Below are 15543 nucleotides of genomic sequence, written 5' to 3'. Positions count from 1 at the left end.
ATTGAGATCATGCACTAACCGAAGGAACCTATTAAGTGAGTGAATTATTCTCGTGTCGACTTAATCAGTTCTTCAGTTATAGGCTAGGCAACCAAACATAACTAACTAAACGAAGCTGTTTGCTAAGTCGGGACTAACCAAATATATATATTTTTAGGCTACAACGCACGATACTTAACAGTATTTTAAATAATAACACGGTATACCATGGTATGTGTGAGGAGAGCTACATTTTTTTAATTGTAAAAAAAGCACCATGGATATATCATGGCATAACCATTTAATACCATGTAATTATATTTATTTATTTATCATTTGGATGGTTGACTTTTTTGTTTGCAGCAAAACTGTACAGTTTATACAGTACAAATGAACCCAAGTCATATACTGATAAAAATCGAAACTTGGCAATGCCATGGCGTTTTGTACAGTTTGTATTCAGCAGAGGCATTGAAGAGGCTTGTTATTAGTCCGGTAAACAGAGTTTTGCATATGTTACATTATGTACTGTAGAATATCATGTGTCCAAACGTCCCGTAGTTAATCATTCACTAGGAAAATGTAACAGATTACTCGAACAGCTTAACCATTCAAAGATTAAAAGAGTGAATACAAGTGACAGAGTAACAAAAATCAACCTGTAGGGTGTGAACAGTTCGCTAGCGTCGTTTTTTGCAGATGTCATGCTTCTGTGATTGTGGCACGGGTGTTTACCGTTAAACAACACAACCTGTGCCCTTGTCCCATAAAACAATTATGGATGATTTCACTGACTGATTTAGTTAAATTTTGATGGCCATCATATTTAGACATTGAGAGCTTTACAGCGTTGTCTCAGTCAGCCTGCGGAGAGGAGGCTCGTTCTATTGGAGACTCTACAAGAGGCCTGTGAAGTCTACAGGTAGGCGATGCACCGCATACTCAGACCTCAATGTATAATGATCTCATCATTTATAAAATCAACAGATCACGAGAGTTTTGATTATCTTCACACGGAAAGCAGAGAGAAATATAAGAAGGAAGAAATATTGCGCAGCATCCTTCACGTTGTTGCGCCTTTTATGTCGTAACACACACTGAACACAGAGGAATGTAATTTGGGCTCTTTTGTTGCGATTTGTAGGAGGAAATAACACAATCTTTTGCTCTTTTCTGCGCGCGTGAGAAAATTCTGGTCTCTTGTGTGGTGGGTTTAATTTTGTTGGCTGCAGGCACAGCAGGTTTCTCTGAGATGTGCTGCAGTTCGTTCCCACACACAGCACAGTCTGACAGGATTTAATGTGGACAGTAGCAGGGCTTTGAAACTATGAAAAGGCGCTTTTCTGAGGAGGATTTCACTTCATACAAGCCTTTTTTTTTATTCCAAGTTTCGAAATTATAAATGCATGAAATCTTGCTGCCTTTGGCCTGGATACATGAAGCTACATTTTTTCTAGTGCTCTTTTTGGGCTCAAACAATACGGAATCACGAGGTGATTTGCACTGGGAACCAATAAGGATGTGTGTAATGATCAAATGAGCAATTCACAAGCATTTTTAATAGCAAAACTAGAGTGGAAACAGCAGCAATGGAGAATCCCGATTAGCTATAATCTTCCTCAGAGGAATACTAACAGCCAGCTAACAGAGAACAATTTATTATGCTTTTTGAAAGCATAATCATTGCAAATAGGCCTGGTCTATGCATTTAGCAAGAAAGCAGAAAATGTTGTAAGCGTATTAAATCATCTCCTGCTGTTGTTTACATTGTATAATCATGGATTGCAAAAGTGAATATGACCAGGCGGTTATATGAGAATACACAAGCCCCATATATCTAATCTGTTAGGTGCAGTTAGTGCATTTGTTTAAATATCACTTAGATTTATTACATTTCTTTAAAATCAGTAATTGGGTGTGTGCAGGTTCACTTGATTGTTTCAACTTGGGCCTTTCACACTGGGTTATCCTTATTCAAAACAACACTTTTAACCCAAGTGATACACTTGTAATTTAAATGGGGAGGTTATGAGACCCTGCTTTTGCGGTTTTACCCCACCATGTCATGTAAAACATGTTCAGTGTTCAACAAAGCAGTGTTCCTCATTACTTACAGTGTTGTTTTTCACACCAAGTAAACCCTTGCTCATTCTAAACCCTGGGGTAACGGAATGCTGGTTTTCTACAAGATTGCCAATTAACAATTAACAACAGTTAACAATTAACCCTCAATATTCATAAGATGATGTTTCACACTGCATTATTTGTGGCATCGATGCATTAACTGGATGAACGCAGCATGCAACAGCTCCAGCACTGCACATCCTCCTTTAGCCTATACAGTACCATCAAATCTTCCACAATAGAATTTTTGGACTATACACATACATTTACACACAAACTAATTACCAAATGTAGCTTTCAGACACCATGTTTATTTTTTTAACTCAACTATCACGGAATGAAACGCACAGTATGAATGCAAAAATGCCAAATGATGATGGAAAACTAATTACATTGAAGAAAGTTTCATTCTTACCTTTTATAGTCCATTCTAGACGCTGACACAGGGTTTAGGAATGTACGGTGTGAAATGTCAGCGTCCTAATGAAAGCCCTAATTAATTACACGACCGCTTTCGGATAAAATGTAAACAAGCAGTCTATACGCATCGGCAACAGAAAACTAGACATTTGCTCTTGCATGTTGCAGGGAAATGGTGCAGAAGTCTACAGTGGTGGGCCTCACTTTGCTGCTGCTGGCTGCAGTCGGCACGTTTTTGGCCATTTTCTTTTCGGTGCAGGGCAAGAAGGCTTCCCCTGAACCTGAACCTGAAAATGGTTACTTCAAGGCGGCGGTGGCAGCAGATGCTGGGACGTGCTCAGAGATCGGCAGGTTTGAGCTCTGTTCTCCTGAACTGCACATTCACTTGTTGACATCTACGACATGCATTTTCAGTGAAATTTAAATAAAACTAATTAATGACGTTCACATTACATCAGAGTTTACTTTACTGTTTTGGTTTTCCTGTTCCTGTCCCCGTTCAGTCTCATGAGTTCCAGCTATTTAATTAATTACCTAGTTTACTACCTAGTTCTGATTATTCAAGCCTTGCGTCTTGCCTTATCCTGTGTCGGGTATTGTTCGTCTTACCGCTCCCTAGGTGTGTGTTCTTGCTTGAAGATTGTTTGTTAATTGTCTTTCGACTCGCTCCATCGTCTCCTCGTCTCCAGGACTGTGACATTTGCCGTCATATCAAAAACAGCTCTGTTTTCATTAAGCCATTCTAGTTCATGTTGCTTTAAATGCTAATGAGTTCTGCTGACCCTGCTTCTGTCTTAACTGGGGTGACGTGCCATTCTCATGAGTCTGTTTTTGTTTTTTTAGTTGTAGAACTTGCTAACTAGCATGCACTAGAAATGGCGATTTGCTGAGATTTAAAAAAAACCCTAATATCGTAGATGAAACTGGATCATGAATGATTTGACGCATTTTGGTAGATCGGGATCATCGCTTTACCTTTCAAAGTGTAACATTAATCCTCTGTGTCTTCAGCCGGCTCAAATGTTGAGAGTAAATGACGACTGCTGTGTTCATTATTACATCTAACAACAAAACACTTTAAGAATCGCATCATACAGTAATTGGTTTTAAAGGTATCTGCTAATAACTTGGACTAATAAAAGAACACTTTTCTTTTAGGCTTCTGTTATTGGTTTTGCGAGATGAAATAGAATATTTCGTCAGGTCACTTAAAAATGCGCTGCAGGAAGTAAAATCCACTTTAATTGGTTTTATGTAAGAACTACTATTTAATATCACTGAATCAATCTGAGCGCACTAATGAACATCGCTTTAAAGGTCACATCCTGTAGGAATAGATCCTTACAACTCAACACCAGAGGTAAACAGGTTATTTATCAAATGTTTATCGTACATCCCCAGATGATTAATCAGAATACATGAGGACAATTTGTACAACACATTTTATTAAATGTTACGTCAACGTTCAAATGATGCATTATCTAATTAAATATACACTCATTGCATACATTTCCAGAACAGAAATCCGAACGCAGGTTCAGAACTTCTTGTTTCTTTGGGTTGGCATATTAGTTTTTACGAAGGAGCTTTGGATATCCTTTTACCACTAAATCAGAATAATATTGTCAAGAGCCATCAATAAATGAATGGAATGCTTCATAAATGAGGCTAATGATATATGAAGAAACTCCTCCTAAAAACATTAGGAATATACATTGAAATGAAACTTAAAATCTGGTTTTGTCTAAAACAAATGCTAAGATAAATTGTAATAAAATGAACACGCGTTGCACATTTTTGTCAACGCATAATGCATTTGTAGCGTTTTTCACTGTTTTTTAGTCGTTGGTGCATTCTGGTATTTAAAATGATCATATCTAGGTTTGCATGCCAAGTGCCCTCTCTGTGTGTCCTCCAGGGATATCCTGAAGAGAGGCGGTTCCGCTGTAGATTCTGCCATCGCTGCTCTGCTGTGCGTGGGATTGATGAATGCCCACAGCGCGGGCATCGGAGGAGGGCTCTTCTTCACTATTTATGATGCCAAAACAGGTATGCAGTCACTATTACCTGTCTGATTCAACCTGACACACCAGACAGTGCAGACACTGTCTGTGTGTATATAAAGGATTTCTGCACATACTTTTAAGGATCTATTTTTATAGTTTTATTCATTTTTTCATATTTAATACATTATATTTGCCACTTTTGCATCAAAAGTGTTGCATTTATATATTTATATTATATTATATCTTAGAATTATTTTTGGATTTCTTTATGTTTATGTATTATTTATTTCATTTTGCAGGAAAAGTGGAAACCATCAATGCGCGTGAGACGGCACCCGCAAACGCAACCAGAGACATGTTTGGAAATAGTACAGACCTTTCCCAGAAAGGTACCTATTAACTACATTGCATTAACCGGGAAAATCATTAGTGAAATAGGATTTACACGATGAGTGGCCTCGTGATACAGTGCCAGCACGGAGAGATAAGCATCAAAAACTATCAGCACGATTTCAACAATCAATAACTCTGCATATGCTAAATACAGAAATTTTCCAAGGAAAATCGTAAAACTGCATCTCAGTTCATTGTAAAGAAAAACCCCATTCTTTGGTGAAATATGGAAAAAACACAGAAACTGGGTCGTTCTTCTTATTTGCATACTTGCAGCATCAGTGACATTGACTGAATGAATGCAGCTCACATTTTCCCATAGCCTAGACTGTAAAAAACAAAGCTGGGTTAAATACATCCCAGCACTGGGTACAATATAGGCAAACTCAGCAACTGGGTTGTTTTGGACCACTGGTTGTACCCAGAAGGCTGGGTTAAATGTTTTGACCCAATCGCTTGGTCAAAACAACTCAATTGCCTATATTTTACCCAAGTTGTATTTAACCCAGAATTTTGTAGAGTATGTACAAACACGGTGACATGTCACAAAGTATGTAGTGTTATCAACTTCAACATATATACACTGAACAAAATTATAAACTGAACACTTTTGGATGACCCCGGCAATGGAGAAGTGCTAACTAACACAGATTTAGCCAGATTTGTGAACAATATTTGAAAGAAATAGGCCTTTTGTGTGCATAGAAAAAGTCTTGGATCTTTGGGTTCAACTCATGAAAAATGGGGGCAAAAACAAAAGTGTTGCATTTATGATTTTGTTCAGTGTAACTGCTGCATTTGTATTTTTTTAAGTACAGTGTTTCAGATCAGTTGGAGGTTTTAGATAGTCAAACATGGAATAAAGCATTTAAAAACGTCATCCACAGGTGGTTTGTCCATCGCTGTTCCCGGAGAGATTAGGGGGTATGAAATGGCCCATAAACGGCACGGCAAGCTTCCTTGGAAAGAGCTGTTTCTACCAAGCGTACAACTGGCCAGAAACGGCTTTCCTGTTGGCAGGGCATTGGCAAGTGCCATTAACTCAAACAGAAACATCATTATGGGTGATAAGATGTTATGGTGAGCACACATGGATATTTTCAAGATGTCAAGCATACAAAATAATCGTACTGTTAACAAGGTGCACAAAGAAATTTTAGTTTCATGTGACAATGGGGTGATTTTAAGGGGGGTTTATATTATAAAAAACATTTATAATGTAATTGGTAATATGGTGTACCCACTTTTAGCCGCTGTGTTTATGCACTGACATTTTCGGTTCAATTCCTTAGTTCTGTGTTCTGCGATTCCAACGGCAACATCCTACAGGAAAACGACACTATTATCTTCTCAAAACTTGCTGACACTTATGAGTTCATTGCAGAGAATGGCCCAAGTGATTTCTACACCGGACAGCTTGCTGAGAGCCTTGTGAGGGATATCCAAGCTGCAGGTTTTTATTTACACATATGTGTATTCCATTATTTGGTATCAATAACTCATAATCTGGACTAAATCAAAAGTGTGGTTGGATGACGTGATTTAGCCCAGGGGTTATCAAACCGTACCTTGCATGTGAACTGAACTGAACAGTAACAAATAAAAAATATATCTTTTTGTTTTTTTGCACACACTAGAGAAATAAAATATAGTACATACAAAAACATACACGGTATATGCATTGTTTAAATTTTAAAGTTCTTATGCGCAGTGCATATCAAGAGGAATTACAATGAATATATATATGTTTATGGATTAAAGTTTGTTTAATGTGCATGGATAAATTGTAAATTGTATTTATTTTTCATGAACAAACTGAATGAACAGGGTCTGTATTAATTATCTGTATTAATTAAAAATCTCATAATATTTAGATGTATGAAATACTCTGAGCTAACCCTAATAAGTTACATGAGTCTTCTTCTTAAATCTAAGCCTTAACTTTAAAATGTTAATCCAGGAATATGTTTTGTTATTGTAAATCACTATGAGCCAAGTAAGTGTAAAGCCAAATTTTTTATTTCCTGTCAGATGTACTTGACTGCCCATATTAGTGAGTTAGAGATGCAAAGTCGTGCAGTTTCTAGGCTTCTGTTGTGGCTGACAGGTTGTGGTTCATTGATTTCCAAATATTTCACATCCCACTAATTCCTGCAGTGCTGCCAATAGTCCACCCAGGCAGAGGTGTTAAAGGATAACACACAATTGGTTGTTAATGACTAAATCAATAACTCAGTAGGTTTGATCTCATTAAGTTGCTTAGCATCATGCGTCATACGGGCGTCTGTGTCGTGTGTGTTGCAGATGGGATTATAACTCTGGAGGACTTGAGAGATTACAAGCCCTTGCTGGATGAATACCCCCTCTCTGCCACTATGGGTGAATACACAATGGTGACACCAAACGCGCCTGCCAGTGGCCCAGTCCTCACAATGATACTCAACATCCTGAGCGGTAGGTACAGAGTTGAAACACTGGACAGCCTATGCCGTGTTGTGTTTCCCAAAAGCCTTGTAACCCTAAGTAGACTTTTGAACCATTGTTGCCAATGGTCTATATGCAGTCCAGGACACAAATGAACTATTCAAGCCTGAATATATATCAATCATTTTATTTATATATATATATATATATATATATATATATATATATATATATATATATATATATATATATATATATATATAGGCAAAAGGTCTTGCTAGAAAAAAAGAACAACACTAAAATGTTCCAACATGTCACTCAAACCAGTGTCCCTTTTAATTTTTAATTTTAGTTGTTTTTGTAGTTTAGTTGTATTTTTGTCATTTATATTATTTTATATGTCTGTTATATAATAATATTATTTTTATTTCAGTTTCAGAAATTAAAAAAATTGGTTACAGTTTATTTTAAAGTGTTCCGGTGTAATTATACATAAAGTACTGAGTAATATTAATTATCTACACAAACTTACTATATGTTTATGGTTAGGATTATGGTTTGGTTACTTTTACTTAAATGTAATTATGCATAATTAATTGTGACTGTAACGGTAAGTGCATGTAACGTGTGTAAAAAACACATCTTAATATAAGGTGTTACCAAACAATTTTGCCTTGTCAATTAGCTGAAAACATTTTCAGTTACATTTATTTTATTTCATGTATCAAAAATGTTTTCTCTGTGGTTTTGCTAAACTATAACTAATCTGATCCAAACTCAGTATCGATTTTATTGATTTTAATAACCAAGCCAGAAAATACAGTACTATATAGGTTCATTGTTCACTTGAGTTAGACATTTCTGAAAAATGACTCAATAGAATCTGTTCATAAGAGTTCATTTGTTCGCAAATCAAACATATTTTATTGTCTTTTTTGTTTATTGTAACATTTTTCCTGACTGGGTTTAATTTTTTTCTTGCACATATGCAATAGGTTGGCCATTTGTGCCATTTTTAGAGAACATGCCTTAGCCAGTATTATGGATTTTAAGGATTTCATACCTGCTTGAAGGTAATGATAAAAAAGTATTTTGACCAATTATGCACAGGCATTATACATAATCGACCAGTAGTGGCATATCACTTATCACTTGTGTTTGTTTGTTGATCTTGAAACAGATGAATAGATTGTTGTATGACAGCAAAGTGTCACAAGAACGAATCAAAACGCTCTCAATAGCTCAACTCTCACGCATATAATATAACAATCGGTTAGTGCAGCACGAACAGCCTAAACCTGGATATTTGGGATATAGAAATATTATAAGTGATATGGAAATCCTGTCTAGGACATGTCCCGAAAAAATTCAATGAATGGTGACTCTAAAAGATGCATATTTTGTTGTTTAATGTTGTCACATTATAATATAATGTTTAATGTTTATAATTTTTGAATAATCAATATACAGTCATGGCTAAAAATATCAGCACCCTTGGTAAACATGATCAAAGAAGGCTGTGAAAATTAATCTGCATTGTTAATCATTTCGATCTTTTATTTATTTCTGTGAAACAGGCTTGATAATTTGAGAACTCAAAATTGTGAATATGAATGAGAATACACTTTTTCTAGGGGTGCCAATAACTGTGTCCAACATGTATTTAAGAAAAAACATTTATTTCATAATGATATTTCCGCCTTTTTAAAATCTAATTATTCCAATGAAAGGTTAAAAGCATTAAAAATGCAGATGTATTTTCATAGCATTCCTTGATCATATTTACCAAGGGTGCCAATATTTTTGTCCATGACTGTACCTTCGTCTGAGTTGACAAAAAGTTTCCAGAAACTTGATACTGATTACAGGATGAACCTTAAGACAATCTTTAACCGTTTTCTCATGTAGAACCGTGTCAGGGGGAGGATGAGACTTCAGAACGTCCCAAGTTTTCTTTGCTACAAGCCATTAAAATCCCTCCACCCTTCGCTCCTGTCTCCCACACCAACACTAACGTGGGCTGTTTGCCACTAATTGGACACAAACCAAGCATGGAAAAATCCATGCAGTCAGCGTGTTTCGACCCTTTCCTTGGGGTTCCACCAGTAGGGGATACTCTGAAGCAGCCTGTCATCTGAGATTCATCAGTTTTGCTTTCTTGAGCTGGACGCTCTCCACGGCTCTGTGTCTTGGTCTTTTTCAGACACCCACTCTAGCTTTACTGATGAGATACTTAGTCATTAAGTTGCTGCCAGACAGGGCACGGCTGTCGATAAACACTGTTAGCACTTTTTTCAGATTTATTCAGTCGTTATGAAACATCTTCCAAGGCGAATCATTCATAATTGTTCAATTATTTCAAATAGACGGGTCTGGCATGAATGGTCGAGACAATTCGAGACGTTTTCAGACTCTAAAACTGGGTCAGTTGTCCAAGAGTAAAATAATAGTTGACCTAAAAGTGAAAATGATGTCGCCATTTACTCGCTCTCATGTCATTTCCTAACCATATGACTTACTTTTGTGGAACACAAATGAGATGTTTTGCAGAATGTTCCGCAGCATTTTCAGGCTTTAAGAACTGAAATTTTCCATTATAATCACATTCGCTCTTCTGCATATTCAGATTTGATTAGATTGATTAGACTGCATTTGTTTTCACTGATGTCATAATAAATAACTATTTATTGATTACCCAGCTAACGAAAATGTGTTTTAAGAATGTTTCTTTCAAATTCCCATTATGTCATCAAAATTATATTTTTCACAATGTTCATAATGTACAGTTTTTGGAACATTCGAACCATGCAAATGTTCAACCAAAGGTTTTTGGAGTAATAAAAGCTTCTGAAGACCTTTCTATGGAAGTCGTCTTGATGATTGGCAGTTCTAGCCATTTATATGACAACAGTTAGCATGGTTGAGTAAGAATCACAGAATGCAGTGAATCTAACCGAGCTCTCATTCTTTCCTCAGGTTACAACTTCAGTTCAGACAGTGTCTCCTCTACTGAAAATAAAACCCTCACTTATCATCGCATAGTAGAGGCGTTCCGGTTTGCGTATGCCAAGAGGAGCTTCTTGGGGGATCCAGAATTTCTCAACATCTCCAGTGTAAGTTGTAACGAAAGCAATTCTCGTTCTTAACCAGTATGATTTATGCTTCTCTGTAGAAGACATTTTGTATAATGCCAGTTTTGTCTTCCTTTTTCATATCATGCCATTTTTATTTTTTATATTTCTATGTAATTTATTTAATTTAATTTCAGTTTTTAATTATTTCATTTTATTTGTTGCCAGTGCATCATTAGTTAAGTTTAAGGCTTTTAAAAAACTTTACTTGGAATGTATTTATTAAAACGTATTAAAACATATCAGCTATATCTAAAATACATATAATATGTATATACATATATGTTGTGTATTTATATATATTTATCATGTATGCACATGCATGTATATATTTCAGAAAAATGTCATGTTTATATATTATACATTATACATTTATACATTATATGAATACATGCACATTTTTGGGTACGCTTTTCCTTTATCAGGACTTTTTATCAGTAGTACATCTCTGAACCTCAACCAAAATGCGTTGTCTTAATGTAAAAACGCTCACATGCATCTTCAGCAGCTGTTCACGTTGACACAGGCATATGTTCGTCAGCTGTGATCAAAGCCGTTCCTGAAACCGGCGTGCCGTATCTCACACTAATCACGGTGCATGAAAATAGTGTGCTATTGAACGGCTCATTGTGCTTTCGCCCTTTTGATCAGCTGTTCTTTCAAGCTGTAGATTATTGTGCCGCCAGCAGGGCCTTAATAATGATCTGCTTACCTCCTCCTTCTTCCTCGCTGACAGTTCATCCAGAACATTACCTCAAAGGACTACGCTGACATGATACTCCAGAAGATCACAGATAATACGACTCAGCAAGAGAGTTACTATGAACCCGAGTTCTACCTTCCCGACGATCACGGCACATCACATGTATCTGTGGTGGCAGAAGACGGCAGCGCGGTCGCCGCCACCAGCACCATCAACACATAGTGAGCAAAAACTGATTTTAATTGACTTACTTATTCATTTAATAATAATGTTTGTAAATGACATAACGTTCGTTTTATCCTTACAGTTTTGGCTCCAAGTTAATGTCAAATTCGACTGGAATTTTACTTAACAACGAGATGGATGACTTCAGTTCTCCATTGATCACCAATAACTTTGGAGTTCCTCCTTCTCCCAACAACTTCATTGTTCCAAGTGAGAAAACATGATAACAACCCTTAGCAATTTTTCTTTCTGGCTACTTTGTATGGGTTTCTATGTAAGCACCAGTACTTCTTAATGGCTTGAGGCTGGCATTTAAAAGTGAAAGTACTTGATGAACATATACTATGAGTTGAGAGCATCTCATTTTTGACCAAGATGGCTTTTAAAGGCGTTTGCATCTGAATACAGTATATCATGCAAAATGCTGGTACATGATTTGAAATCATGATTTCAGCCATGAACTTCAGTGTATTGCTTTAAGTTTATCTGCTCAACTGTTTCTTCTCATCTTTGCTCAGATAAAAGGCCCATGTCTTCTATGTGTCCCACCATCCTACTAGACAAAAACAAAAAAGTTAAAATGGTGGTCGGAGCCTCTGGTGGAACAAAGATCACCACAGCAGCGGCTGAGGTGCGATTCGATTTTATTTTAGTCTAGATAGCTGTGGACAGAGTTCAGGTCTTATCTTAACTCATACATAACCAATGTCTTCTGCGCAGGTAATCTTGAAAGCACTGTTCTTTGATTATGACCTGAAGAAAGCGATAGTAGACCCGAGAATTCACAATCAGCTCAGTCCAAACACTACACAAGTAGAGCCTGACTTCGACAAGGTGGGTGAAGCAATGCATACAGGTGTCATTTTAATCAGTAATACTAGATATATGACTGAAATAATGTACAAAATATGCTGTACATCTCCTCTGTGATGTACACTGTAAAAAGAAAGACATTTATGTAAAAAAATGGCAGATGTGGTTGCCAAAACTTTACTGGACTAAAAATAAATTTACTGTAATAAAATAAACATGCTAGCACATGCTAAGTGCTATGACGTTAACATAGGAATACACTTAATTATTTAAATGTTTACACCTTTATAATACGCTGTCAAACACCAAAAAATCACTAATATACTAATATATATAGAAGATCATTATAAGGATATTGATATGTGAATATGGAAGGATATTGATATGTAGAAGATACAGCTATACACACAAATACAAAACACCATCTTGGTAACACACAACACTAAAATAACACAATAAACATGCAAATCATGTTTTGTTTGTTCTTTATAACTTTTAAAAACTGGATTTTAAAGTACAGTGTAGTTATATTTATAGCAGTCTTTCACTGCATATAACTTATGTAACTTACGTAACCAATTAACAGTTTTTTAAAATGCATTTTTTAGCCAAAGTGAAACATTTTTATTGTTTTATATTTATTTATTTTTTTACAATGCAGGTGGGTTTTATGAGTGTAATCATTGTCCAAAATGTTTTTTTTAATGTTTGAGTCATTTATTTTTTTAACCACATTTTTACTAGTCAGTTATTTTACAATCTGGTGAATGTTTTTGACTTACCTGTGGTCACATTGTGCCCTAAAATAAAAAGAATCATCCACAGTTTTTGTTAATGTTTAAAATAAGTGAATTTTTAATAAGTGTATTTTTAACAGTAAAATTAAATGTTTCACAGTGCAGGTGGGTGTATTTGAGTGTAACCAATTATCTCTGGTAACATTTGTCCCTAGAATCCCATTTTTAAAATTCAATTTAATTTAATAATTCGATTTAGTTTTTTATATCGGAGTGAAACATTTTTACGACATTTTTGCGAGTAAAATGCATTTTTTTTACAATGCACATGAGTGTTTTTAAGTGTAGCCCCTTACCTGGGGTCACTTTTTGCCTTAAAATAAAAATTCAGCAACCACATTTTTTGTAATCTTGTATTGATTTTGCATTGCAGTATTTATTAATAAAATTACCGCTCAATATATCCACTCATATAACCACTCAAAAACACTTAATTACACTGTAGGTAAGTGTTTATGAGTGGTTATATGAGTGGTTATATTGAGTTTTTTGAGTGGTTGCATTTGACTCTAAAATTAAATTACATTAACCACAGATTCTTTAAATGTTGATGCAAAACATCAACCGGATGTTTTCTTGATATATTCTTTGGTTGCTCTAAATACACATGTGGTTTTGGCTAAGCACAACCCACTCGCTATTAACCCACAGGCCATTTTGGAAGGTCTTGCTGCGAAGAACCACGTAATAGAGGTGTTGAAGTCCATGGGCGCAGTGGTTCAAGCTGTGGTGCGGTACAGTGCTGGCCTCAGCGCTGAGTCAGACCCCCGTAAGGGAGGATATGCAGCTGGGTACTAACATTCGACTCAGCGATCCACGTCTCCGGTCCAGCTGGAGGCAATGGAGATGCTACTCCGAGAACCCCAAGGACACTTTCCCCTCATGCTGCTCTGAAACAACCAAGTGCCTTCTCCGAGATACAGGCGAATCAGCTCTGAACAATCAAAAGCTCTTCAGTGAATGAGGAATAAAACACATTCAAATACACTTATCTTTATTCAACTGTTTCTTACGATAACTTCCGTTCATCGAAATCTCTACACATCTTGTTACTGAAGGTATTTATTTCCGCTAATAAACACGCTGTGATGGCTGTTATGAACTTTCTTGCGTGATTTCTTGTCCGTGCTGAGATCTACATCCTGGCAAGTGAACATTTTTGCCAGACTTAGCTGGAACGTCTCAGGGGAGGAAGTTTTAATCAAGCTCCTAATAAGAGCTGAAGCGTGAACAAGAGTTGAAATGCTCGTTTTAACGTCCCACGAGTACGCGGTCCTACCCACAGGCACCGGCCCAACATCAAGCAGCATCATTAATGCTGAAGTTGTGGGGGACAGAGAAAAATCGCATAAACAGTCCTTAATTAAACTTTCAAAATTGTACTGGACTGTAGAAAGTGGCTAATAAAATGTACAGTTAAGTTTAAAGAAGGATCCGACCAAAAATAAGAGTTTTGTCATTTCTAACCTGTTTGGATTTCTTTCTTTGGGAACACAAAAGAAGATATTGTGCAGAATGATAGCCGAAAGTCCCATTGACTTTCATAGTAATTGCTGTCCACACAATGGAAGTCAGTGGGACCCGAAACTATTTGTTTTACAGCATTCTTTACAATATCTATTTTTTTCCACAAAAAGAAATGCATACAGGTTTGGCTCGACTTGAGAGTTTTGGGTGTACTATCCTTTTATTCTAACAAACTTTATATAATTTGTTGCCTTTGATTCAGAGTTGCATTTTTAATCTAACACGTCATACACTTTCAATACGGTTAATTAGTTAATAACATCAGTCAGCATGAACCAAGAATGAGCCGTACTTATAATAGTTATAGTAAATGCTAATTTCAAGTTTTGTTTGTTAACATTAGTTAATGCACCATGAACTAACAATATATGATTGTATTTTTATGAGCTAACGTTAACGAAAATTAATATATGATGTAATAAATGTATATTGTTTAAGTTTGTAATACATTTACTGATGTTAACAAATAATTGTAAATTATTACCATAATTATAGCAGTAAAATAATAAAAATGGACAATAAAAAAGAAGGCCAGTGTGCAAATTTGTGTTATTAATACTTGTTATTATTAAAATGAAATTATTTAAATGAATTATTAAAATGATAAAAAAAAAAAAAAAAAAAGTGGCTAAATTAAAATGGCCTCCAAATGCTGGTTATTAGAAGAAATCATTTTACTGAATTTAAAGATTCTGAATATCAATGCTTTTTCTGACTGGTTTTTAAAAACAATGTGCAGCACAATAAGACTTTGGAGTGGCATGTTTAATTTAACATGAAAAGGTAATGTGTGCCAAACCAAAAACATTGTAATAATAAAATAAAATATCTTACAAACATATAATAGATGTGGAAAATTAGCATTTTTTTGAGAAAAACGCTTAAAACATGCTATAAAAGTACAGAATATGTGCCCTCGAATTGTGTTGGAAGTGGTGTACCGTGCAGATAATAATTCTTACCAACCAGTGCCTGATGTTATTAGCATCCGCTCACTAATA

At 35.8% G+C, this 15543-nt stretch overlaps 1 protein-coding gene across 1 annotated transcript; it reads left to right on the top strand.

Moving 5' to 3' along the window:
• Positions 1 to 726: 726 nt before the first annotated feature.
• ggt1b (gamma-glutamyltransferase 1b) lies at positions 727 to 14113 on the top strand. Its single transcript, XM_043250855.1, has 13 exons — positions 727 to 901; positions 2692 to 2874; positions 4442 to 4572; positions 4829 to 4918; positions 5810 to 6002; positions 6215 to 6375; positions 7227 to 7376; positions 10323 to 10459; positions 11214 to 11401; positions 11488 to 11615; positions 11924 to 12036; positions 12126 to 12239; positions 13667 to 14113. The coding sequence occupies exons 2-13, from the start codon at positions 2696 to 2698 to the stop codon at positions 13811 to 13813; spliced, it is 1731 nt and encodes a 576-aa protein (XP_043106790.1). The 5' UTR covers positions 727 to 901; positions 2692 to 2695; the 3' UTR covers positions 13814 to 14113.
• The last annotated feature ends 1430 nt before the right edge of the window (positions 14114 to 15543 follow it).

This window comes from Puntigrus tetrazona, chromosome 10, assembly GCF_018831695.1.
Source record: "Puntigrus tetrazona isolate hp1 chromosome 10, ASM1883169v1, whole genome shotgun sequence".
Taxonomy (NCBI): Eukaryota; Metazoa; Chordata; class Actinopteri; order Cypriniformes; family Cyprinidae; genus Puntigrus; species Puntigrus tetrazona.
The sequence above is the reverse complement of the archived record's forward strand: the minus strand, read 5'-3'. Positions and strand labels throughout refer to the sequence as shown.

Bases quoted from the DNA above. Each gene is read 5' to 3' on its own strand.
- ggt1b (XM_043250855.1), top strand. From the start codon at position 2,696: ATGGTGCAGAAGTCTACAGTGGTGGGCCTCACTTTGCTGCTGCTGGCT. The intron at 4,919-5,809 runs GTACCTATTAAC...CGTCATCCACAG, and splicing joins TACAGACCTTTCCCAGAAAG to GTGGTTTGTCCATCGCTGTT. The intron at 11,402-11,487 runs GTGAGCAAAAAC...TTATCCTTACAG, and splicing joins ACCAGCACCATCAACACATA to TTTTGGCTCCAAGTTAATGT.